General features: G+C 50.6%; 2 protein-coding genes and 1 long non-coding RNA gene across 3 annotated transcripts in view; all 3 read left to right on the forward strand.

Moving 5' to 3' along the window:
- LOC146009829 (uncharacterized) overlaps positions 1 to 26986 on the forward strand; it is a 110821-nt gene that overhangs the window by 12295 nt on the left and 71540 nt on the right. The window lies entirely within an intron of this gene.
- LOC146009795 (uncharacterized) lies at positions 2652 to 8635 on the forward strand. Its single transcript, XM_083150258.1, has 2 exons — positions 2652 to 5785; positions 6416 to 8635. Exons 1-2 carry the CDS (start codon positions 2665 to 2667, stop codon positions 7522 to 7524), a joined length of 4230 nt encoding a protein of 1409 aa, XP_083006384.1. The 5' UTR covers positions 2652 to 2664; the 3' UTR covers positions 7525 to 8635.
- LOC146009850 (uncharacterized) lies at positions 16177 to 24187 on the forward strand. Its single transcript, XR_014444687.1, has 4 exons — positions 16177 to 16365; positions 17128 to 17206; positions 21543 to 21640; positions 21739 to 24187. It is a non-coding gene; the product is annotated as an uncharacterized LOC146009850 (long non-coding RNA).

Raw genomic sequence — 26986 nt, forward strand, 5'->3', positions numbered from 1 at the left:
GACGTTATATGGTAACACCGGGGGATGTGACCGGAGAGGTGACTGCTGGGAATGGGACGTTATACAGTAACACCGGGGGACGTGACCGGAGAGGTGACTGCTGGGAATGGGACGTTATACAGTAACACCGGGGGACGTGACCGGAGAGGTGACTGCTGGGAATGGGACGTTATACAGTAACACCGGGGGACGTGCCCGGAGAGGTGACTGTTGGGAATGGGACGTTATACAGTAACACCGGGGGACGTGCCCGGAGAGGTGACTGCTGGGAATGGGACGTTATACAGTAACACCGGGGGACGTGCCCGGAGAGGTGACTGCTGGGAATGGGACGTTATACAGTAACACCGGGGGATGTGACAGGAGAGGTGACTGCTGGGAATGGGACGTTATACAGTAACACCGGGGGATGTGACCGGAGAGGTGACTGCTGGGAATGGGACGTTATACAGTAACACCGGGGGACGTGACCGGAGATGTGACTGCTGGGAATGGGACGTTATACAGTAACACCGGGGGACGTGACCGGAGAGGTGACTGCTGGGAATGGGACGTTATACAGTAACACCGGGGGACGTGCCCGGAGAGGTGACTGCTGGGAATGGGACGTTATACAGTAACACCGGGGGACGTGCCCGGAGAGGTGACTGCTGGGAATGGGACGTTATACATTAACACCGGGGGGACGTGACCGGAGAGGTGACTGCTGGGAATGGGACGTTATACAGTAACACCGGGGGACGTGACCGGAGAGGTGACTGCTGGGAATGGGACGTTATACAGTAACACCGGGGGATGTGACAGGAGAGGTGACTGCTGGGAATGGGACGTTATACAGTAACACCGGGGGATGTGACCGGAGAGGTGACTGCTGGGAATGGGACGTTATACAGTAACACCGGGGAACGTGACCGGAGAGGTGACTGCTGGGAATGGGACGTTATACAGTAACACCGGGGAACGTGACCGGAGAGGTGACTGCTGGGAATGGGACGTTATACAGTAACACCGGGGGATGTGACCGGAGAGGTGACTGCTGGGAATGGGACGTTATACAATAACACCGGGGGATGTGACCGGAGAGGTGACTGCTGGGAATGGGACGTTATACAGTAACACCGGGGGACGTGACCGGAGAGGTGACTGCTGGGAATGGCACGTTATACAGTAACACCGGGGGATGTGACTGCTGAGAATGGGACGTTATACAGTAACACCGGGGGATGTGACCGGAGAGGTGACTGCTGGGAATGGGACGTTATAGAGTAACACCGGGGGATATGACCGGAGAGGTGACTGCTGGGAATGGGACGTTATACAGTAACACCGGGGGACGTGACCGGAGAGGTGACTGCTGGGAATGGGACGTCATACAGTAACACCGGGGGATGTGACCGGAGAGGTGACTACTGGGAATGGGACGTTATACAGTAACACCGGGGGGCGTGACCGGAGAGGTGACTGCTGGGAATGGGACGTTATACAGTAACACCGGGGGACGTGACCAGAGAGGTGACTGCTGGGAATGGGACGTTATACAGTAACACCGGGGGATGTGACCGTAGAGGTGACTGCTGGGAATGGGACGTTATACAGTAACACTGGGGGATGTGACCGGAGAGGTGATTGCTGGGAATGGGACGTTATACAGTAACACCGGGGGATGTGCCCGGAGAGGTGACTGCTGGGAATGGGACATTATACGGTAACTTCGGGGGATGTGACAGGAGAGGTGACTGCTGGGAATGGGACGTTATACAGTAACACCGGGGGATGTGACCGGAGAGGTGACTGCTGGGAATGGGACGTTATACAGTAACACTGGGGGATGTGACCGGAGAGGTGACTGCTGGGAATGGGACGTTATACAGTAACACCGGGGGATGTGACCGGAGAGGTGACTGCTGGGAATGGGATGTTATACAGTAACACCGGGGGGATGTGACTGGAGAGGTGACTGCTGGGAATGGGGCGTTATACAGTAACACCGGGGGATGTGACTGGAGAGGTGACTGCTGGGAATGGGACGTTATACAGTAACACCGGGGGATGTGACCGGAGAGGTGACTGCTGGGAATGGGGCGTTATACAGTAACACCGGGGGATGTGACAGGAGAGGTGACTGCTGGGAATGGGGCGTTATACAGTAACACCGGGGGATGTGACCGGAGAGGTGACTGCTGGGAATGGGACGTTATACAGTAACACCGGGGGATGTGACCGGAGAGGTGACTGCTGGGAATGGGACGTTATACAGTAACACCGGGGGATGTGACCAGAGAGGTGACTGCTGGGAATGGGGCGTTATACAGTAACACCGGGGGATGTGACAGGAGAGGTGACTGCTGGGAATGGGGCATTATAGAGTAACATCGGGGGATGTGACCGGAGAGGTGACTGCTGGGAATGGGACGTTATACAGTAACACCGGGGGATCAGATAGGTGGGATGTAGGGTCTCCCTAATATACCACAGTGACTGTCACTATATGATCTGTACAAAATTAGAATACATCCAAATATTCTGAAATATATTTTATTGCTGCTTATGTAGGACTACATGATTAACATTAAGGCAGAAGGTACAGAGGGAGAAGAAGAGACGTATGTGACTGATATGAAGGCAGAAGATACAGAGGGAGAACTAGAGACGTATGTGACTGATATGAAGGCAGAAGATACAGAGGGAGAAGAAGAGACGTATGTGGCTGATATGAAGGCAGAAGATACAGAGGGAGAAGAAGAGACGTATGTGACTGATATGAAGGCAGAAGGTACAGAGGGAGAAGAAGAGACGTATGTGACTGATATGAAGGCAGAAGGTACAGAGGGAGAAGAAGAGACGTATGTGACTGATATGAAGGCAGAAGATACAGAGGGAGAAGAAGAGACGTATGTGACTGATATGAAGGCAGAAGGTACAGAGGGAGAAGAAGAGACGTATGTGACTGATATGAAGGCAGAAGATACAGAGGGAGAAGAAGAGACGTATGTGACTGATATGAAGGCAGAAGATACAGAGGGAGGAGAAGAAGAGACGTATGTGACTGATATGAAGGCAGAAGATACAGAGGGAGGAGAAGAGACGTATGTGGCTGATATGAAGGCAGAAGATACAGAGGGAGAAGAAGAGACGTATGTGACTGATATGAAGGCAGAAGGTACAGAGGGAGAAGAAGAGACGTATGTGACTGATATGAAGGCAGAAGGTACAGAGGGAGAAGAAGAGACGTATGTGACTGATATGAAGGCAGAAGATACAGAGGGAGAAGAAGAGACGTATGTGGCTGATATGAAGGCAGAAGATACAGAGGGAGAAGAAGAGACGTATGTGACTGATATGAAGGCAGAAGGTACAGAGGGAGAAGAAGAGACGTATGTGACTGATATGAAGGCAGAAGGTACAGAGGGAGAAGAAGAGACGTATGTGACTGATATGAAGGCAGAAGATACAGAGGGAGAAGAAGAGACGTATGTGACTGATATGAAGGCAGAAGGTACAGAGGGAGAAGAAGAGACGTATGTGACTGATATGAAGGCAGAAGATACAGAGGGAGAAGAAGAGACGTATGTGACTGATATGAAGGCAGAAGATACAGAGGGAGGAGAAGAAGAGACGTATGTGACTGATATGAAGGCAGAAGATACAGAGGGAGAAGAAGAGACGTATGTGGCTGATATGAAGGCAGAAGATACAGAGGGAGAAGAAGAGACGTATGTGACTGATATGAAGGCAGAAGGTACAGAGGGAGAAGAAGAGACGTATGTGACTGATATGAAGGCAGAAGGTACAGAGGGAGAAGAAGAGACGTATGTGACTGATATGAAGGCAGAAGATACAGAGGGAGAAGAAGAGACGTATGTGACTGATATGAAGGCAGAAGGTACAGAGGGAGAAGAAGAGACGTATGTGACTGATATGAAGGCAGAAGATACAGAGGGAGAAGAAGAGACGTATGTGACTGATATGAAGGCAGAAGGTACAGAGGGAGAAGAAGAGACGTATGTGACTGATATGAAGGCAGAAGATACAGAGGGAGGAGAAGAGACGTATGTGACTGATATGAAGGCAGAAGATACAGAGGGAGAAGAAGAGACGTATGTGACTGATATGAAGGCAGAAGTTACAGAGGGAGAAGAAGAGACGTATGTGACTGATATGAAGGCAGAAGGTACAGAGGGAGGAGAAGAGACATATGTGACTGATATGAAGGCAGAAGATACAGAGGGAGAAGAAGAGACGTATGTGACTGATATGAAGGCAGAAGATACAGAGGGAGAAGAGACGTATGTGACTGATATGAAGGCAGAAGATACAGAGGGAGAAGAAGAGACGTATGTGACTGATATGAAGGCAGAAGATACAGAGGGAGGAGAAGAGACGTATGTGACTGATATGAAGGCAGAAGATACAGAGGGAGAAGAAGAGACGTATGTGACTGATATAAAGGCAGAAGTTACAGAGGGAGAAGAAGAGACGTATGTGACTGATATGAAGGCAGAAGGTACAGAGGGAGGAGAAGAGACATATGTGACTGATATGAAGGCAGAAGATACAGAGGGAGAAGAAGAGACGTATGTGACTGATACGAAGGCAGAAGATACAGAGGGAGAAGAGACGTATGTGACTGATATGAAGGCAGAAGGTACAGAGGGAGAAGAAGAGATGTATGTGACTGATATGAAGGCAGAAGGTACAGAGGGAGAAGAAGAGACGTATGTGACTGATATGAAGGCAGAAGGTACAGAGGGAGAAGAAGAGACGTATGTGACTGATATGAAGGCAGAAGGTACAGAGGGAGAAGAAGAGACGTATGTGACTGATATGAAGGCAGAAGGTACAGAGGGAGAAGAAGAGACGTATGTGACTAATATGAAGGCAGAAGATACAGAGGGAGAAGAAGAGACGTATGTGACTGATATGAAGGCAGAAGATACAGAGGGAGAAGAAGAGATGTATGTGACTGATATGAAGGCAGAAGGTACAGAGGGAGAAGAAGAGACGTATGTGACTGATATGAAGGCAGAAGGTACAGAGGGAGAAGAAGAGACGTATGTGACTAATATGAAGGCAGAAGATACAGAGGGAGAAGAAGAGACGTATGTGACTGATATGAAGGCAGAAGATACAGAGGGAGAAGAAGAGATGTATGTGACTGATATGAAGGCAGAAGGTACAGAGGGAGAAGAAGAGACGTATGTGACTGATATGAAGGCAGAAGGTACAGAGGGAGAAGAAGAGACGTATGTGACTGATATGAAGGCAGAAGATACAGAGGGAGGAGAAGAAGAGACGTATGTGACTGATATGAAGGCAGAAGATACAGAGGGAGGAGAAGAGACGTATGTGGCTGATATGAAGGCAGAAGATACAGAGGGAGAAGAAGAGACGTATGTGACTGATATGAAGGCAGAAGATACAGAGGGAGAAGAAGAGACGTATGTGACTGATATGATGGCAGAAGATACAGAGAGAGGAGAAGACACGTATGTGACTGATATGAAGGCAGAAGATACAGAGGGAGGAGAAGAGACGTATGTGACTGATATGAAGGCAGAAGATACAGAGGGAGGAGAAGAGACGTATGTGACTGATATGAAGGCAGAAGATACAGAGGGAGGAGAAGAGACGTATGTGACTGATATGAAGGCAGAAGATACAGAGGGAGATGAAAAGACGTATGTGACTGATATGAAGGCAGAAGATACAGAGGGAGGAGAAGAGACGTATGTGAGGGGTGATCAGCAGTGTAAGGAGGAGGAAATCCCTACAGATATCAGCACAGGTGAGTAAAAAAAAATTTTAATTAAAGAAAAGAGTCCCATAATCAATTTATTTAGTCACTAGAAAAATCATATTCTACACCCTACACATTACGCTGCGAAAAGGTCCCGCTTCCTATGTTACAAAAGGTGTGGCAGTGGGTGACTCTGCTGTCTGTGCTGTACTTTACAGGGCAGGCCAGATCTGTGTATTGCTGGGCTCTGTGTATAACGCTGGGAGGGGGGCGGAGTTCATAACTCCACCCAGCATTATACACACACAGGATTGAAAGATCTGCCTAAATATATAGGAGATAACATGGATTATATAGATTTATGACACAAGGTGAACAATATTGTCCTTGATACAAATATATCCAAATGTATTCACAGTATTACCACGAAGGCCTCGGCCTGCCAATCAGCGGAGGTTTTCCTGCAATCGCAGGACTCGTCCTACACAAACATAGGACGGGGTCCCGGGAATGAGATGTAACCTTTTATAACCCCTCTATCGGGTCTCTTTTCTGACGCATGACTATATAATGCAGCTTAAAATGTCAGATGCTCAGTTATACATTGTGACATCACAAAGGTTTTATGGGGACATTTCACTAAACATTGGTGATATATTGTAACGTTATTCCCAACAGATGGATGTAACACAAGGAATATCATGGAGGGAAATCTGATTTCATCTCCAGATTGTAAACTAGAAGATGATGACATCACAGGAGAGTCTCCTGGAGAAAACCTTCCTGCTCTCCTTATACCTATAGTACCTCACCGTGCGGATGTGTCACCTGGTTCCTATAATCAGGGGAAATGTTTTCCTGATTACCCTGATATTGGTGCATCTGTTACATCTCTTACAGTAGATAAGCTATTTCCCTGTTCTATAGGCGCCAAATGTTTTACAGAGAACTCAAAGCATATTAACAATCAGCCAGGTGAGAGTCCTTTTACATGTTCTGAGTGTGGGAAATGTTTTACACGGAAAACAGGTCTTGTTGCACATCAGAGGCTTCACACAGGTGAGAAGCCATATCCATGTTCTGCTTGTGGGAAATGTTTTACACAGAAACCAACTCTTATTATACATGAGAGAATACATAGAGACGAGAAGCCATTTAACTGTTCTGAGTGTGGGATGTGTTTCGCACATAAATCAAATCTTGTTTCACATCAGAGAAGTCACAGAGGTGAGAAGCTATTTGCATGTTCTGACTGTGAGAAATGTTTTACACGGAGAGCAGCTCTTATTATACATGAGAGACATCACACAGGGGATATGCCATTTCCATGTTCTGACTGTGGGAAATGTTTTACACGGAGAGCAGCTCTTATTACACATCAGAGATGTCACACAGGTGAGAAGCCATTTCCATGTGCTCAGTGTGGGAAACAGTTTACAGAGAAATCATATCTTATTAGACATCAGAGAAGTCACACAGGTGAGAGACCATTTTCTTGCTCTGAGTGTGGGAATTGTTTTACACACAAGTCATCTCTTGTTATGCATCAGAGATTGCATACAGGTGAGAGACCATTTGCATGTGCAGAGTGTGGGAAATGTTTTACACATAAATCACATCTTGTTACACATCAGAGGACTCACACGGGTGAGAGACCATTTCCATGTTCTGTGTGTGGGAAATGTTTTCCGCAAAAGTCCTCCCTCATTATACATGAGAGAATACACACAGGTACGAAACAATTTCCATGTGCTGGGAGTACTAACACTGTCAGTTTTGCAAGATAGAGTGGTCTTTATTCTCTTACAGCTGCATATAGTGGACATACCTTTTGGTATCTTTACGGCTACTGCTAACCCAGGTCCCATTGTTCAATACCTAATTACGTGTCCCCCAGCTTCTCTATATACAGTCCTACCTGTGCAAACCTAGCATTCCATCTGGACAAAAAGTCTGCATTTGATTACCTTTAGCCTGACCTATGTTGACCCGAGAAGTGCTAAGTTTGTGATGAAGTGCTTAGTTTGCGATGCTAGTAAAAATTCCACCGCCCATTTTATAGTCAGACGCATGCCCCTATGGCATATTTCTTCTCTCAGGTGCGGAGGCTTCTGCGGCTAAGGCTTAGAAAAGGCTTTTCTTCTCTTAGATCTTAGACCCAGCTCCGAAGCATTGTTGAAGTGATAAAGAGGAAGGTGACAACGCAGCAGCCAATCAATTCTTTACTTCCAAGTTACAGAGTGTTAAAAAATGATAATTAGGAGCTGGTTGCGTGTGACTACCTTCCATACCTGTCGACCTTTCCATATCAACCAATTTCAGGTGTCAAACCAAGCCTCGACTTTGACCGAGGTTCATCTTCTGTTCCAGAAGCGTTGGGACATTGCATGACACTGGGCTCTGAGGCCCAATGCCCCTTCCAATCCTCCTTAACCTCGAGGTTGCCTACTGAGACCAGGGATAACTCCACATATCCACCAGTCTCCATATGTCTTGGCCTCCGATTTGCACCATCATCTGAAATAGGGAAGCCTGTCCCAGTGATTTGAGGCCCACATACAAGCTAAGTGTAGCTTGGCCGAGGAGACCCTCCCATCAGTGAGGACAGTCCCGTCGGATTGGTACCCGCTCTCCACACTCATTACAGAGAGTGGGTTCTGTCTTGGTGGGTACTTCATGCACAAGTTTGGGCCCTCAGATTGAAGTTCTCGCCATGTTACCGAAGGACAAATCCTAACAACTCCGAGGATCTACCTGTAGAGTCCACCACTGCAGACTATTGCATGCACCGTGGTCTATAACTATTATGAAAAAGCTGTATTTATTTCGGAGTGTAATATCATCGATGGTCCTGTGATCTGTGGTTATTCAGTGTATTAGCTGTAATGGAATTTATGAACCTCCTTGTTTAGAATAAATCTGGTTTTTAGCATATCTGTGTTGGTGTTATTATTGTAGCGCTTTAAGGAGAATATTAGAACACTGACATCAGTCGCTGTCCCAGTGGAGCTTACACTCTATATTCCTAACCACATGTACACGCACACACAGACATTCTAGGGGTTATTTTGTTGGAAACCAAATAACCTACCGGTATTTTTTGGGATTGTGGGAGGAAACCGGAGTACCCAGTATATACAAACTCTGCACATGTGGGGATCGATTCCATGACCTCAGCGCTGTGAGGCAGTAATGCTAACCACAACACCATCCGTGCTGCCTATATCTGTCCAGTCTCCTGAACTCTCTGGTGTATCTCATACATCGGGAACCATCAGCCCCTATTATACTCCTGCTCTCCCCCTCACATCATGTCACTGTGTGTTACCAGCCCAGAGATCTGACCAGTCTCCTCCCCGCACTCTCTGGTGTATCTCATACATCAGCAGCCATCAGCCCCTATAATACTCCTGCTCTCCCCCTCACATCATGTCCCTGTGTGTTACAAGCCCAGAGATCTGACCAGTCTCCTCCCCGCACTCTCTGGTGTATCTCATACATCAGGAGCCATCAGCCCCTATTATACTCCTGCTCTCCCCCTCACATCATGTCACTGTGTGTTACCAGCCCAGAGATCTGACCAGTCTCCTCCCCACACTCTCTGGTGTATCTCATACATCAGGAGCCATCAGCCCCTATTATACTCCTGCTCTCCCCTCTCACATCATGTCACTGTGTGTTACCAGCCCAGAGATCTGACCAGTCTCCCCACACTCTCTGGTGTATATCATACATCAGGAGCCATTGGCCCCTATTATACTCCTGCTCTCCCCCTCACATCATGTCACTGTGTGTTACCAGCCCAGAGATCTGACCAGTCTCCTCCCCGCACTCTCTGGTGTATCTCATACATCAGGTGCCATCAGCCCCTGTTATACTCCTGCTCTCCCCCCCACATCATGTCACTGTGTTACCAGCCCAGAGATCTGACCAGTCTCCTCCCTGCACTCTCTGGTGTATCTCATACATCAGGAGCCATCAGCCCCTATTAGACTCCTGCTCTCCCCTCACATCATGTCATTGTGTGTTACCAGCCCAGAGATCTGACCAGTCTCCTCCCCGCACTCTCTGGTGTATCTCATACATCAGGTACCATCAGCCCCTGTTATACTCCTGCTCTCCCCCTCACATCATGTCACTGTGTGCTACCAGCCCAGAGATCTGACCATTATTTTCTGACACACCCAGACCCTCTTCATATACGCTGGGGCACGCCTGCATTATTTTATGACACACCCAGACCCTACTCACATGCCCCTGGGCAGGCCTGCATTATTTTATGACACACCCAGACCCTCTTCATATACGCTGGGGCACGCCTGCATTATTTTATGACACACCCAGACCCTACTCACATGCCCCTGGGCAGGCCTGCATTATTTTATGACACACCCAGATCCTCCTCATATACGCTGGGGCACGCCTGCATTATTTTATGACACACCCAGACCCTCCTCATATACGCCGGGACAAGACTGCATTATTTCTGACACACCCAGACCCTCCTCATATATCCCTGGGCACGCCTGCATTATTTCTGACACACCCAGACCCTCCTCATATACCCGTGGGCACGCCTGCATTAATTTATGACACACCCAGACCCTCCTCATATATCCCTGGGCATGCCTGCATTATTTCTGACACACCCAGACCCTCCTCATATACGCTGGGGCATGCATGCATTATTTTCTGACACACCCAAACCCTCCTCATATACGTCGGGACACGCCTGCATTATTTTCTGACACACCCAGACCCTCCTCATATATGCTGGGGCACGTCTGCATTATTTCTGACACACCCAGACCCTCCTCATATACCCCTGGACACTCCTGCATTATTTTCTGACACACCCAGACCATCCTCATATATGCTGAAGCACGCCTGCATTATTTCTGACACACCCAGACCCTCCTCATATACGCCGGGGCACGCCTGCATTATTTTCTGACACACCCAGACCCTCCTCATATACCCCTGGACACACCTGCATTATTTTCTGACACACCCAGACACTCCTCATATACCCCTGGACACGCCTGCATTATTTTATGACACACCCAGACCCTCCTCATATACGCTGGGGCACGCCACCATTATTTTCTGACACACCCAGACTCTCCTCATATACGCCGGGACATGTCTGCATTCTTTCTGACACACCCAGACCCTCCTCATATATCCCCGGGCACACCTGCATTATTTCTGACACACCCAGACCCTCCTCATATATCCCTGGGTACGTCTGCATTATTTCTGACACACCCAGACCCTCTTCATATACGCTGGGGCACGCCTGCGTTATTTCTGACACACCCAGACCCTCCTCATATACCCCTGGGCACGGCTGCATTATTTCTGACACACCCAGACCCTCTTCATATACGCTGGGCCACACCTGCATTATTTTATGACACACCCAGACCCTACTGACATGCCCCCGGGCACGCCTGCATTATTTTATGTCACACCCAGATCCTCCTCATATATGCCGGGACATGTCTGCATTATTTCTGACACACCCAGACCCTCCTCATATATGCCGGGACACGTCTGCATTATTTATGACACACCCAGACCCACCTCATATACCCCTGGGCATGCCTGCATTATTTTCTGACACACCCAGACCCTCCTCATATATCCTCGGGCACACCTGCATTATTTCTGATACACCCAAACCCTCCTCATATATCCCTGGGCACGCCTGCATTATTTCTGACACACCCAGACCCTACTCATATACACTGGGGCACGCCTGCATTATTTCTGACACACCCAGACCCTCCTCATATATGCCAGGACACGTCTGCATTATTTCTGACACACCCAGACCCTCCTCATATACGCTGGGGCACCCCTGCATTATTTTATGACACACCCAAACCCTCCTCATATACCCCTGGGCATGCCTGCATTATTTCTGACACACCCAGACCCTCCTCATATATCCCTGGGCACGCCTGCATTATTTCTGACACACCCAGACCCTACTCATATACACTGGGGCACGCCTGCATTATTTCTGACACACCCAGACCCTCCTCATATACCCCTGGGCACGCCTGCATTAATTATGACATACCCAGAGCCTCCTCATATATCCCTGGGCATGCCTGCATTATTTCTGACACACCCAGACCCTCATATACGCCGGGGCACGCCTGCATTATTTTCTGACACACCCAGACCCTACTTATATACGCCAGGGCACGTCTGCATTATTTCTGACACACCCAGACCCTCCTCATATACTCTGGGGCACGCATGCATTATTTTCTGACACACCCAGACCCTCATATACGCTGGGGCACGCCACCATTATTTCTGACACACCCAGACCCTCCTCATATACCCCTGGACACGCCTGCAATATTTTCTGACACACCCAGACCCTCCTCATATATGCTGAAGCACGCCTGCATTATTTCTGACACACCCAGACCCTCCTCATATATGCGGGGGCACGCATGCATTATTTTCTGACACACCCAGACCCTCCTCATATACCCCTGGGCACGCCTGCATTATTTTCTGACACACCCAGACCCTCCTCATATACGCTGGGGCACGCCACCATTATTTTATGACACACCCAGGCCCTCCTCATATACCCCTGGGGCACGCCTGCATTATTTTCTGACACACCCAGACCCTCCTCATATACGCTGGGGCACGGCACCATTATTTTCTGACACACCCAGGCCCTCCTCATATACGCCGGGACACGCCTGCATTATTTTCTGACACACCCAGACCCTCCTCATATACCCCTGGACACGCCTGCATTTTTTTCTGACACACCCAGACCCTCCTCATATACCCCTGGACACGCCTGCAATATTTTCTGACACACCCAGACCCTCCTCATATATGCTGAAGCACGCCTGCATTATTTCTGACACACCCAGACCCTCCTCATATATGCGGGGGCACGCATGCATTATTTTCTGACACACCCAGACCCTCCTCATATACCCCTGGGCACGCCTGCATTATTTTCTGACACACCCAGACCCTCCTCATATACGCTGGGGCACGCCACCATTATTTTATGACACACCCAGGCCCTCCTCATATACCCCTGGGGCACGCCTGCATTATTTTCTGACACACCCAGACCCTCCTCATATACGCTGGGGCACGCCACCATTATTTTCTGACACACCCAGGCCCTCCTCATATACGCCCGGACACGCCTGTATTATTTCTGACACACCCAGACCCTCCTCATATACCCCTGGACACGCCTGCATTATTTCTGACACACCCAGACCCTCCTCATGTACACTGGGGCACACCTGCATTATTTCTGACACACCCAGACCCTCCTCATATACCCCTGGACACGCCTGCAATATTTTCTGACACACCCAGACCCTCCTCATATATGCTGAAGCACGCCTGCATTATTTCTGACACACCCAGACCCTTCTCATATATGCGGGGGCACGCATGCATTATTTTCTGACACACCCAGACCCTCCTCATATACCCCTGGGCACGCCTGCATTATTTTCTGACACACCCAGACCCTCCTCATATACGCTGGGGCACGCCACCATTATTTTATGACACACCCAGGCCCTCCGCATATACCCCTGGGCATGCCTGCATTATTTCTGACACACCCAGACCCTCCTCATATACGCTGGGGCACGCCTGCATTATTTTCTGACACACCCAGACCCTCCTCATATACGCCGGGACACGTCTGCATTATTTCTGACACAACCAGACCCTCCTCATATATCCCTGGGCACGCCTGCATTATTTTCTGACACACCCAGACCCTCCTCATATACGCTGGGGCACGCCTGCATTATTTCTGACACAGAGGGATGTGATAGGTCGCACAAGACACATGGGTATATAGGGTGGACCCCCTGAATTTTAATACACTGGAATGATCATAACATAAGTGGGGGTGTGCTACCTCGGACAAGAAGATTTAACAGGAACAAGAGAAGAAAAGGATGTTCTATGTCGGTGCACCAATAAAGAATAAAACGTAACCTTTATTATTTTCTTTTAAGAGCTGCGAGATAAAAAATATACATATAGCAACAAACAAGGGTGGGGTAACTTACTTTAAAACTAATGTAGGGTACACACCAGGACGACCCGCTCACGATGCACATCGTGAGCGGGTCGTCAGTGTCTCGTCCGACCCGCTCACGGTGACGCTCACGATGTGCACCGTGAGCGGGTCCGATCCGATGGCGACCTGCACCCAGCTGTATGGTCGTCATTGAGATCCTACCTGCAGCAGGTAGGATCTCAATAACGACTGATCGACCCGCGGGACCGCGCATCGGATCGGTATCGGTCCACACCAGGACAGAAAAGGGCCCAATCAGCACACAATCTACATCCAATTGATCGGAATTGGATCTAGATTGTGGGGATCGGGCCCTAGTCGTCCTGGTGTGTACCCAGCATAAGGTGGCAGGCAGATGTTTGTGATAAGATATGGTATATGTGCTGATTCAACTTTAGAACAGTGTGATCTTGGTCTGTGTGGGCTGAATTGGACCAACAGACCAGGTGTGAGCAATAAGAGCGGGTAATAAACCTCTTGTGGTGGATGAATCCCTTTCTGTGTCACTATCTCTGATGGTGTGTGCCCAATATGGAAGCACTCTACCAATAAGTAACATGAGCTCCTGTCGGCTGTAATTCTGCCTGGTGCAGGAGTCAGTTTAGTGGAATAAAGGTGCCTCCTGGGTATTTATTCACTGTGCTAGTCCAGTGGATTCACCTCCAAGTGGACCGTAGCTGGCTGCAGTGAACGCCCTTAGAAGGGCTATTGCGGCATGGCACTGTTCGACAGGTAATCAAAATGCATCAATAAGAAAAATAACAAACAAGTACAAACATCTGCCTGCGCACCGCAAGCCAGCACGCGCTTCGCAGATTTTAGCTTTTATTTTTGGAAGTTAAAATCTGCGAAGCGCGTGCCGGCTAGCGGTGCGCAGGCAGATGTTTGTATTTGTTTGTTATTTTTCTTATTGATGCATTTTGATTACCTGTCGAACAGTGCCATGCCGCAATAGCCCTTCTAAGGGCGTTCACTGCAGCCAGCTACGGTCCACTTGGAGGCGAATCCACTGGACTAGCACAGTGAATAAATACCCAGGAGGCACCTTTATTCCACTAAACTGACTCCTGCACCAGGCAGAATTACAGCCGACAGGAGCTCATGTTACTTATTGGTAGAGTGCTTCCATATTGGGCACACACCATCAGAGATAGTGACACAGAAAGGGATTCTCCAAAGTGTGTTACCCCACCCTTGTTTGTTGCTATATGTATATTTTTTATCTCGCAGCTCTTAAAAGAAAATAATAAATGTTACGTTTTATTCTTTATTGGTGCACCGACATAGAACATCCTTTTCTTCTCTTGTTCTTATTTCTGACACACCCAGACCCTCCTTATATACGCCGGGGCACACCTGCATTATTTCTGACACACCCAGAAAGTGGACGGTTTTAGCCCAGAAACGCCGGCATCCTGCCAACGTGCGATGGCCCATAATGCTGTTGCGTCTAGTCTGTCCCCTTTAGGACAAGCCGCGGGCTCTGCTGCCCACAAGCTTCCTCATTAGGTTATGGTCCACCTCAGAACAGGGGTGGGGGGGAAGATCTCCCAGGATCCACCTCCACACAGTCGCGGTCCAGCAGAGTCGCCCACCCTGGTAGCGGCTCCTGGTCACTGGGGGGAGGAGGTACAGGGGGGAGTCATCCATCAAGCACAACCAGCAGCCTGGTCAGAGATGGAGCCAGAAATCCGGGTGATGCTCCGCAGTAGGTCACCTCTATCTATTACACAGGCCTCCCCTACAGCGCAGGGCCATTCACCACGTCCATCCTCCCCCTCAGTCCCCTCACCAACCACCCATCACTCCCTTCTCAGCTGTGTCAGTCCTCGGATGTTCCACCTGACACTGTACAGCCGGAGCGCGGGGGAGTGCCCCTAATTACCACGCCCCCACCCTAGCCTGCTGCAATCCTAATAATGGCCACTGCCACCAATGGGGGGAGTATACTTACACACGCACTTACTGCCCAGATTATCCCCATTACATGCAGCATGGGCTCCACAGTGGGTGCAATGAGGGTCTCAGATGTAGATCTGGACTGCCACAGACATTAGAAGCTATACACTGCCTGCCAGAGCCTACTTCCGGGTTGTGCGTTCCATTGTACTTCCAGACTGCGTTCCACTTTACTTCCGGAATTTGCGTCTCCAGCTAACTCCTTGCTTCTGCGAAACAAATCCCTCCCTGCGCTGCGTTCCACATGACTTCCGTGCGCTGCGTTCCATTTCACTTCCGTGTGCTGCGTTCCATATCACTTCCGTGCGCTGCGTTGCATATCACTTCCGTGCGCTGCGTTCCATATCACTTCCGTGCGCTGCGTTCCATATCGCTTTCGTGCGCTGCGTTTCATATTACTTCCGTGCGTTGCGTTTCATATCACTTCCGTGCGCTGCGTTCCATATCACTTCCGGGTGCTGCGTTCCAAATACGAGAAGAGCTTGATCTTAGCAGCTTCGGGGGTGCATTACAGGTCGGGACCCGAACACCGGAAAAGCGGCGCTGCTGTGTCCGTCAGCAGCTGGTAATGGCGTCTATTCTACAGGGGGAGCAGCCTGTGCTGCCTTCTTATACAGGGGGAGCGGCCTGTGGTGCCTTCTTATACAGGGGAGCGGCCTGTGGTGCCTTCTTATACAGGGGGAGCAGCCTGCGGTGCCTTCTTGTACAGGGGGAGCGGCCTGCGGTGCCTTCTTATACAGGGGGGGCGGCCTGCGGTGCCTTCTTATACAGGGGGAGCGACCTGCGGGGCCTTGTTACACAGGGGAAGTGGCCTGCGGGGCCTTGTTATACATGGGAGCGGCCTGTGGTGCCTTATTATACAGCGGGAGCGGCCTGTGGTGCCTTATTATACAGGGGGAGCGGCCTGTGGTGTCTTATTATACAGGGGGAGCGGCCTGTGGTGTCTTATTATACAGGGGGAGCGGCCTGTGGTGCCTTCTTATACAGGGGGAGCGGCCTGTGGTGCCTATTATACAAAGGAGCAGCCTGGAGTCTCTTTTTATTAGTATACAGATTGAGCAGCCTGTAGTGTCCTATTATTATTATACAGGGGAAGCAGCCTGTGGTGTCCATTTCACAGTAAGAAAGGGGGATGAGACTGCTGGGAATGGGACGTTATACAGTAACACAGGAGAGGTGACTGCTGGGAATGGGTCGTTATACAGTAACACCGGGGGATGTGACCGGAGAGATGACTGCTGGGAATGGGACGTTATACAGTAACACCGGGGGGATGTGTCAGGTGCCTATAAGGTGTCAGGATGTCACTGTCTATCTCTCCATGCAGGAGGGGAAGTACATAGAGGAACACAGGGGTCTGTACAAGGACGTGATGATGGAGAATCACCGGCCCCTCACATCACTGGGTAAGAGGTGACATTTATTGTACAGGGGAGAGCAGGTATGGGGGTCCCCTATATACACCCAGCATCTGATAATCACATATATACCATGTCCTCAGTCACTGTGTGTGTGTCCTACAGATGGGCCCAGTAACAGGAATACCCCAGAGAGATGTCCCTGTCCTCTGTATTCCCAGGATAATCACATATATACAATGTACTCAGTCACTGCGTGTCTCCTACAGATGGGCCAGTAACAGGAATACCCCAGAGAGATGTCCCCGTCCTCTGTATTCCCAGGATAATCACATATATACTATGTCCTCAGTCACTGTGTGTCTCCTACAGATGGGACCAGTAACAGGAATACCCCAGAGAGATGTCCCCGTCCTCTGTATTCCCAGGATAATCACATATATACAATGTCCTCAGTCACTGTGTGTCTCCTACAGATGGGCCCAGTAACAGGAATACCCCAGAGAGATGTCCCCGTCCTCTGTATTCCCAGGATAATCACATATATACAATGTCCTCAGTCACTGCGTGTCTCCTACAGATGGGCCCAGTAACAGGAATACCCCAGAGAGATGTCCCCGTCCTCTGTATTCCCAGGATAATCACATATATACAATGTCCTCAGTCACTGTGTGTCTCCTACAGATGGGCCCAGTAACAGGGATACCCCAGAGAGATGTCCCCGTCCTCTGTATTCCCAGGATAATCACATATATACAATGTCCTCAGTCACTGTGTGTCTCCTACAGATGGGCCAGTAACAGGAATACCCCAGAGAGATGTCCCCGTCCTCTGTATTCCCAGGATAATCACATATATACAATGTCCTCAGTCACTGTGTGTCTCCTACAGATGGGCCCAGTAACAGGAATACCCCAGAGAGATGTCCCCGTCCTCTGTATTTCCAGGATAATCACATATATACCATGTCCTCAGTCACTGCGTGTCTCCTACAGATGGGCCCAGTAACAGGAATACCCCAGAGAGATGTCCCCGTCCTCTGTATTCCCAGGATAATCACATATATACAATGTCCTCAGTCACTGTGTGTCTCCTACAGATGGGCCCAGTAACAGGAATACCCCAGAGAGATGTCCCCATCCTCTGTATTCCCAGGATAATCACATATATACAATGTCCTCAGTCACTGTGTGTCTCCTACAGATGGGCCAGTAACAGGAATACCCCAGAGAGATGTCCGCGTCCTCTGTATTCCCTGCATAATCACATATATACCATGTCCTCAGTCACTGTGTGTCTCCTGCAGATGGGCCCAGTAACAGGAATACCCCAGAGAGATGTCCCCGTCCTCTGTATTCCCAGGATAATCACATATATACAATGTCCTCAGTCACTGCGTGTCTCCTACAGATGGGCCCAGTAACAGGAATACCCCAGAGAGATGTCCCCGTCCTCTGTATTCCCAGGATAATCACATATATACCATGTCCTCAGTCACTGTGTGTCTCCTACAGATGGGCCCAGTAACAGGAATACCCCAGAGAGATGTCCCCATCCTCTGTATTCCCAGGATAATCACATATATACAATGTCCTCAGTCACTGCGTGTCTCCTACAGATGGGCCCAGTAACAGGAATACCCCAGAGAGATGTCCCCGTCCTCTGTATTCCCAGGATAATCACATATATACAACTAGGTGATTCATCGCGCCCTACGGGCGCTCTTCACACCGTCGTAAGGGGCTGCGCCCCCTTAATTTGTGAACGTTTGTATATGAGAAATATGGTTAGAATTGTATGAAAGATGCCCTGTATTGCAACTTAGGTGTCCGCGAATCGCGGGAGGGGGGGTCGCGGAGGGTGCCGCGAATTGCAGGAGGGGGGGTCGCGGGGGGTGCCGCGAATTGCAGGAGGGGGGGTTGTGGGGGGGTGGATGCTGCGAATCGCGGGAGGGGAGGGATTGCAGAGAATCGCGGGAGGGGGGTCGCGGGGTGGGTTGCCGCAAATCGCGGGAGGGGGGTTATGGCGAATCATGGTAGGGGGGTCGCGGGGGGGTGTGCCGTGAATCACGGGAGGGGGGGTCACGGGGTGGGGTGCCGAGAATCGCGGGGGGGGAGTGTGTGTGCCGTGAATCGCGGGAGTGGGGGTTGTGGGGGGGTGGGGGTGGGGGGGGTGTGACGCGAATCGCCACAAGAAAAAATCAACACAGAAAGGTCAACACATGTAAATGTTGACATAAGTGTGGCACTTCATTGGTGTCCATGTCGACACATGAGAATGAATATGAAAACATTCAAAAAATGAAAAAAAAAAACTTCAAAAACTCATGTCAACCTTTTTCATTGTCGACCATAGCCATGTCAGTGTTTTCCATGTGCAATTTAATTCTGGAGCTGCCGCGAATCACGGGGGGTGCCGCGAATTGCGGGAGGGGGGGGTCGCGGGGTTGGGTGCCGCGAATCGCGGGAGGGCGGGGTTCACAGGGGTTCCGGTGGGGGTTTGCCGCGAATTGTGGGAGGTGGGGGGTCACGGGGGGTGCCGCGAATCGCGGGAGGGGGGGTTGCGGGGGTGTGTGACGCGAATCGCCACAAGAAAAAATCAACACAGAAAGGTCAACACATGTAAATGTTGACATAAGTGCGCCACTTCATTGGTGTCCATGTCGACACATGACAATGAATATGAAAACATTCAAAAAAATGAAATAAATCTTCAAAAACTCATGTCAACCTTTTTCATTGTCGACCATAGCCGTGCCAGTGTTTTGCATGTGCCATTTAATCCTGGGGCTGCCGCGAATCGCGGGGGGTGCCGCGATTTGCGGGAGGGGGGGGTTGCGGGGGGTGGGTGCCGCGAATCGCGGGAGAGCGGGGTTCATGGGGGTTCCGGTGGGGGGTTGCCGCGAATTGCGGGAGGGGGGGGGGGGGGTCGCGGGGGGGTGCCGGGAATCGCCGGAGGGGGGGTTGCGGGGGGTGTGACGCGAATCGCCACAAGAAAAAAAAATCAACACAGAAAGGTCAACACATGTAAATGTTGACATAAGTGTGCCACTTCATTGGTGTCCATGTCGACACATGAGAATGAATATGAAAATATTCAAAAAATGACAAAAAAACTTCAAACACTCATGTCAACCTTTTTCATTGTCGACCATAGCCATGTCAGTGTTTTCCATGTGCAATTTAATTCTGGAGCTGCCGCGAATCACGGGGGGGTGCGGCGAATTGCGAGAGGGGGGGTCGCGGGGGTGGGTGGCGCGAATCGCGGGAGGGCGGGGTTCACAGGGGTTCCGGTGGGGGGTTGCCGCGAATTGCGGGAGGTTGGGGGGTCACGGGGGGTGCCGCGAATCGCGGGAGGGGGGGTTGCGGGGGGTGTGACGCGAATCGCCACAAGAAAAAATCAACACAGAAAGGTCAACACATGTAAATGTTGACATAAGTGTGCCACTTCATTGGTGTCCATGTCGACACATGACAATGAATATGAAAAAATTAAAAAAATTAAAAATAAATCTTCAAAAACTCATGTCAACCTTTTTCATTGTCGACCATAGCCATGTCAGTGTTTTGCATGTGCCATTTAATCCTGGCGCTGCTGCGAATTGCGGGGGGGGGGGGGGGGGGTGCCGCGAATCGCGGGAGGGGGGTCGCAGGGGGGGTGCCGCCAATCGTGCAAGGGGGGGTCGCGGGGGGGTCTTTTTGCCGCGAATCGCGGGTGGGAGGTCGCGGGGGGGGGGGGGTTTCCGCGATTCGCGGGAGGGGGGGGTCGCGGGGTGGTGGTTATGCCGCGAATTGCGGGTGGGGTCGTAGGGGGTTCTTTTTGCAGCGAATCGCGGGAGGGGGGGTCGCAGGGGAGCGGGTGTTTTTGCCGCGAATCGCGGGAGGGGGGGGCTCGCGGGGGGGAGGTTTTGACGCAAATCGCGGGAGGGGGGCGCTCACCTGGTGGCTGTGGAGTAGCAGTGCTGGGCAACATGGGAAGGCAGTGGGTGTCTGGCACTGTCTGTGGGCTCACTGGGCTGGTTCTCTGTCACATACCTCCCAACATGACCCTCTCCAGGAGGGACACAATGCTCTGTTTCTAGACTTCCCCTTAATGTATGATTGCCATCACCTGTTTTAAACAGGTTACTTTCTCAGAAAGGTGTTCAGCACAGATGATGGCAATCACACATTAAGAGGAAAGTCCAGGAACAGAGCGTTATAGACACAGACACCCACTTTGAGTGACAGATGAAGCCAAATATATAGGAGATGTCCTCAGTCACTGTGTGTCTCCTACAGATGGGCCCAGTAACAGGAATACCCCAGAGAGATGTCCCCGTCCTCTGTATTCCCAGGATAATCACATATATACCATGTCCTCAGTCACTGTGTGTCTCCTACAGATGGGCCCAGTAACAGGAATACCCCAGAGAGATGTCCCCATCCTCTGTATTCCCAGGATTGTACAGAGGAGAATCACAGGACCCCACAGGAGGATCAGGTAGGTGGGATTTGGGGTCTCCCTAATATACCAAAGTGACTGTCACTATATGATTTGTACAGAAGCTGTGTGTCTTATACACTGATATTATACTGTAGGGTGAATCCCTGACTGTTATCAAGATGGAAGATACAGAGGGAGAAGAAGAGACGTATGTGAGGGGTGATCAGCAGTGTAAGGAGGAGGAAATCCCTACAGATATCAGCAGAGGTGAGTGATAAACACTTATTACAGAATAGATCCTGCTCTCCCCTCACATCATGTCACTGTGTGTTACCAGCCCAGAGATCTGACCAGTCTCCTCCCTGCTGTACTCTTTGGTGTATCTCAAACTTCCTCAAGCTTATCTACGCTACCACAAGTGTAGTAGCTAGACCAACTCTGGCATCAGCTTGGGTGGCTAAGGCCATGATGAATGGGCAACTACTCTTGTGGCTGACGCAGCTGACGGTATGCCTGCGGAGAACCTTCTCCCTACTATTCAGAAGGTATATCAAGCTGCACTCTATTTAGGTGAGGCATCACTTGATGCAGCTACCCTGACCTCTCGAGTGTCATCTTCAGCAGTTGAAGCACAGCGATCTTTGTTACTGCGCTTTTGGAAGGTGGACCCCGAATGTACAGTAAGAAAGCCTTAGAGGCACTTCCCTTTGAGGGTTCCATTCTGTTTGTGTCCGAGATAGATAAAATAGTAGCTACAGTAGAAGCTTCTACGGCAGCTTTCCTACCTTCCGCTCCTACACCACGTCCCCGTGTTGTCTTCCATTCCTTTCGCTTCCAGGGCAGGGGACATTCCTTTTCCAGGATGCAACCCCAGGTTGCCAGGTCCTCCAAACCCAAGGGAAATCATCTCTGATCCTAAGCCAGAGGACAAACCCTCCGCATGATGGCGCAGGCCTCCACCTGGGGGATCCCCAGGTGGGAAGCCGCATTTTGGGGTTTTCAGATGTCTGGCTGGCATTCACAACAGACACATTGGTTCGGGTTGTTGTCTCCCGAGGCTACTCCCTAACCATCCGGCGTTGTCCACCAAACTCCTTCTTTTTCACCAGTTCTCCAAAGGATTTATAAAAATACAGGGCTCTAGAGTAGTCCAACCAGAAGCTTCTGCAGTCCGGAGTCATAATGCCGGTCCCGTCACCTCAGAGAGACTCGGGATTCTAGGCTTTCTAGTACGGAAGCCCAATGGGTCCTACCGTCCCATCCTCAATTTAAAACCGCTCAAACGGTACATTCGGGTCCCGAAGTTCCAGATGGAGACCTTGCAATCCATAGTCTTGGCCTTAGAGCCTGGAGACTATATGGCATCGCTGGACATCCAGGACGCATATCTGCATATCCCCATCGGGCCGAAACATCAACGGTTTCTGCGGTTGGCACTGCAGAACCGTCACTTTCAGTTTCAGGCTCTGCCTTTCAGACTGTCTACCGCCTCTCGGTTGTTTACCAAGGTCATGGCAGTGATGGGCAGCAGACTTCGCAACCAGGGCATCCGGATCTTTCCATATCTGGATGACCTGTTGAGTCTGGCTCATTCTGCAGAGATTCACAAGGACCATCTGGCCATAGTGGTTATGGCCTTGCAAAGTCATGTCTGGATCATCAATTGGCCCAAGTAGTCCATGGTTCCCGCACAGGCTGTGATCCATCTGGGAGCCCGGTTGGATACGGTGCATCAACGGATCTCCCTGCTAGAGGAACGTCACCGGACACTGCAGTCCCGCATACAAGGTCTTCTCTCTCACACAGATGGATGTCGGTTCATGCCAGCATGAGGGTCTATGGGTCAATGGTATCGGCCTTCGACGTGGCAGAATATGCACAATTCCACTGCCGTCCACTACAAGAGGTCCTCACCAAGTGGTCAGGATCCTACACCAACATCTGGTCACAGCTGATAGCATTGTCCCCGGAAGTACTTCTCTCACTCTCTTGGTGGCTTCTGGACCTCACAGCGGTGAGGCCATTTTGGATCCAACAGTGGACTTTCCTCACCACAGATGTCAACCTCCACGGGTGGTGGACAGTGACTTGTCAGCGATCCTTACAGGGACTGTGGAACTCACAGCAAAGCAAGCAACCCATCAATGTCCTCAAACTGAGGGCAGTTTTCTGGGCCCTTTGCTTGGCAGAACCCTGGCTCCAAGGTCGCCCAGTGCAGGTTCAGTCGGACAATGCAAGGACAGTGGCTTATATCAACCGCCAGGGTGGAACTCGCAGTTGGGTCACCATGACAGAGACCACCCACATCTTTTGATGGGCAGAGAAGAAGATCTCTGCTCTCTCAGCAATCTTTATCTCAGGAGTCACCAATTGGGAAGTAAACTTCCTGAGCCGTCAGACTCTGGATGCCTGCGAATGGGCCCTTCATCAGGAGGTGTTCCAAATCCTGGTACAAAGATGGGGCAGACTCGAGGTGGACTTCATGGCGTCACGCAACAACACAAGTTCACCCTAGGACTCGCGGCACAGGGGCTTGCATGTTGGACGCCTTCCCTCTAATTTCCCTCCTCCTGTTGGCACAGATGGATCTGGTTTTTGGATCTGGGGGACCTGTCAGTGGCCCCTCCAATCCATCTACCTCTACATCCAGACCTGCGCTCTCAGGGCCCATGTCTGTGTCAGCAGCGCTGCTGCAGAAGCGTCCCGGCGCCCTTAGTAGGGCAGTTCAGTCACTTCTGCCCGGGTGAGGTCACGTCCGCCCGGCCGCAGGCGCATCACTTTCGCCCGCCCGGGGGACGATAGCATTGAACAGGCCGCGGCGCCCGGCGGTTGCTTAGCAACCAGGGGACGCCAGGCGGCGCACGCTCGGCCACCTGAATTGAATTTCTAAATTATAGGGGGCTGGTCAGGCAGCGGCGGCTGGTTGGCCAGAGGATCACTTTTAAGGGATCTGGCCCAGCTCAGCCCCGCCGGTGATATTGTTTCACACAGAGTTCTAGCAACACTCTGCTGTCCCGGTCCTCTGGTGTCTTTGGACAGTGTTCAGCTGTCATCTGGTGGCTGTCTGTGTCCAGTCCAGTCCTGGTTCAGTCTCCGTCCTGTTCTGGTCCAGTCAGGTTCCTGTCGGGGTCCAGTCCACGTCCGGCTCCATCTTGGAGCGCCATTTCCATCTTGCTTTGCCAAGTCGCTCCTGGCGTGCACGATACCATCCAGTGCTGCCGGTGGGTTGGGTCCGGTCACGTAAGTGCTCCAGTGGAGCCTGGTTCCTTATCTCTTTATTTCTGCGGGCAAGCTGCCCTTATCCTGAGTTTGTATTATTATTATTGTCCAGATCCAGCTCTCCGTGTTTCGGAAAGACCCACGGCTGTGGGTTCACGCTTATACCGTTCACACCGTTATAATTAGTGTACCATCTGGTATTGGCATGTTTTGTGTTTGGTGGCACCCCGTTATTTTTTGCTTTGGTGCCTGTGACTCGGTCACCCTCCCTGTCCTTGGCCAGGTGCCGTTAGTTAGGGTGTTAGTTCAGTTAGGCCCTTGTAGTTAGATTCTCCTTTAGGTCCAGTCCCTGACAGTCACCGTGGGTTTGTCCCAACATAAAACCTGGTTGAATCGGGGACGGAGCGGGCTTAACTCGCTCCTTCGAACGTGGCGACTAATAGAGAAGCCTAGCACCTTGCAGCCTGTGGTCACTTGCCCGGGACTGCCAACAGAGTCAGCATAGAACTTTGCCATGGCCGTTCTAAACAGCGGTCCCGGCTGAGGGCTCAGCCCACCACCATCGTTGTATACACCCACGCACGTTACAGTCTGCACCTGAATTTGAGGCTTCTGGCTTTGACGGGATGGCTGTTGAGACCTCCCTATTAAGAGTTAGAGTAATTTCGACCATGCTCAGAGCATGCAAGCCTTTTTCAGCTGGTGCTTACCATTACTTCTGGTGGGCTTACTTTTCCAGGTCTCATGCTTGCCGATTCAATTCCAGGAATTACCGATTAGCCAGGATTCTATCCTCCTTAGAGAAGGGCCTGGAGGCCGGATTGCGCTTGTCTTCTTTGAAGGTACAGGTTTTGGCTTTGTCCACCTTGTTCTATAGGAAGTAACCATTGTTGCCGGATGTCCGCACATTCATGCAGGGCGTCCTGTGTATTCAGCCCCCCTTCGTTCCCCCGGTAGCCCTGTGGGGGATCCTTTCTCTGGTTCTCACTGCTCTTCTAACCCCACCGTTTGCACCCTTGCGGTCCGTGGACTTCTGTTGGCTCACCAAGAAGACTGTTTTCCTATTGGCAATTGCTTCGGCAAGGAAAGTGTCTGACCTGTCAGCTTTGTCTTGTTCTCCGTTTCTGATCTTCCATTCTGATAGGGCGGTCCTTAGAACTGTTCCTTCTCACCTCCCTAAAGTTGTGTCCAGGTTTCATATCAACCAGGAGATTGTGGTTCCAGCCTTTCGGGGGGCCGTAAGCTTCTGCTGCGCAGTCTTCATTGGATGTTGTTGGTGCCTTAAGCATCTATCAGTCTTTCAGAAAATCAGACTCTCTCTGTCCTCTATGGGTTTCAGAAGAGAGGGTGGCCGGTCACTAAGCAGACCATTGCCCGCTGGATTCGCTATGTCATCCGGCAGGCTTACTTGGGCGCCTCCCTCCCGGTTCCTGCGGGGGTCCGGGCTCATTCCACTAGGTCTGTGGGTGCGTCTTGGGCTGTTAGGGGTGGAGGAAACTTGTAAGACGGCGACTTGGTGGTCCGCCATTACCTTCTTGTGCTTTTATGCCTTTGATACTTTTGCCTCCCAGGAATCGACTTTTGGCCAGAGTGTACTTGCTGCGGCACAGGTGCGTCCCCACCCTTAGGTGGCTGCTTTAGGATGTCCCACTGTTATCCCTGTGTCCTCTGACATATCCCAAAGAATAAAAGGAAATTTATGTCTTGCCTGTTAAATCTTTTCCTTCATGGATGTCAGGGGACACACGGGGGGGGGGGGGGGGGGGGGGGGCTGCAGAACACACCCTGACACACTGTCACTACCACACCACCCATGAAAAGAGGCGCATGGTGGTGTATGTGCCTCATAAACTGGTGGCCATGTTTTTAATTTTGTTTATTTTGTACGGGGCAACTTTAATACAGTGTATACCTGCTTCTTCTATATACCTGTTGTTCCCAGGAATACAGTGTTAATATTGCACATTTATCATTGTTGTGTTCATTAGGTGTATAAGGGGCATTAGGTGTATAAGGGGCATTAGGTGTATAAGGGGCATTAGGTGTATAAGGGGCATTAGGTGTATAAGGGGCATTAGGTGTATAAGGGGCATTAGGTGTATATAAGTGGCATTAGGTGTGTATAAGGGGCATTAGGTGTGTATAAGGGGCATTAGATGTGTATAAGGGGACATTAGGTGTGTA

This window comes from Crinia signifera, chromosome 6 (genome assembly GCF_055691185.1).
Source record: "Crinia signifera chromosome 6, ASM5569118v1, whole genome shotgun sequence".
In the NCBI taxonomy this organism is placed as follows: Eukaryota; Metazoa; Chordata; class Amphibia; order Anura; family Myobatrachidae; genus Crinia; species Crinia signifera.

Coding starts and splice junctions, on each gene's coding strand:
- LOC146009795 (XM_083150258.1), top strand. CDS start 2,665: ATGAAGGCAGAAGATACAGAGGGAGAAGAAGAGACGTATGTGGCTGAT. Junction 5,786..6,415: donor CCCTACAGATATCAGCACAG/GTGAGTAAAAAA, acceptor TATTCCCAACAG/ATGGATGTAACACAAGGAAT.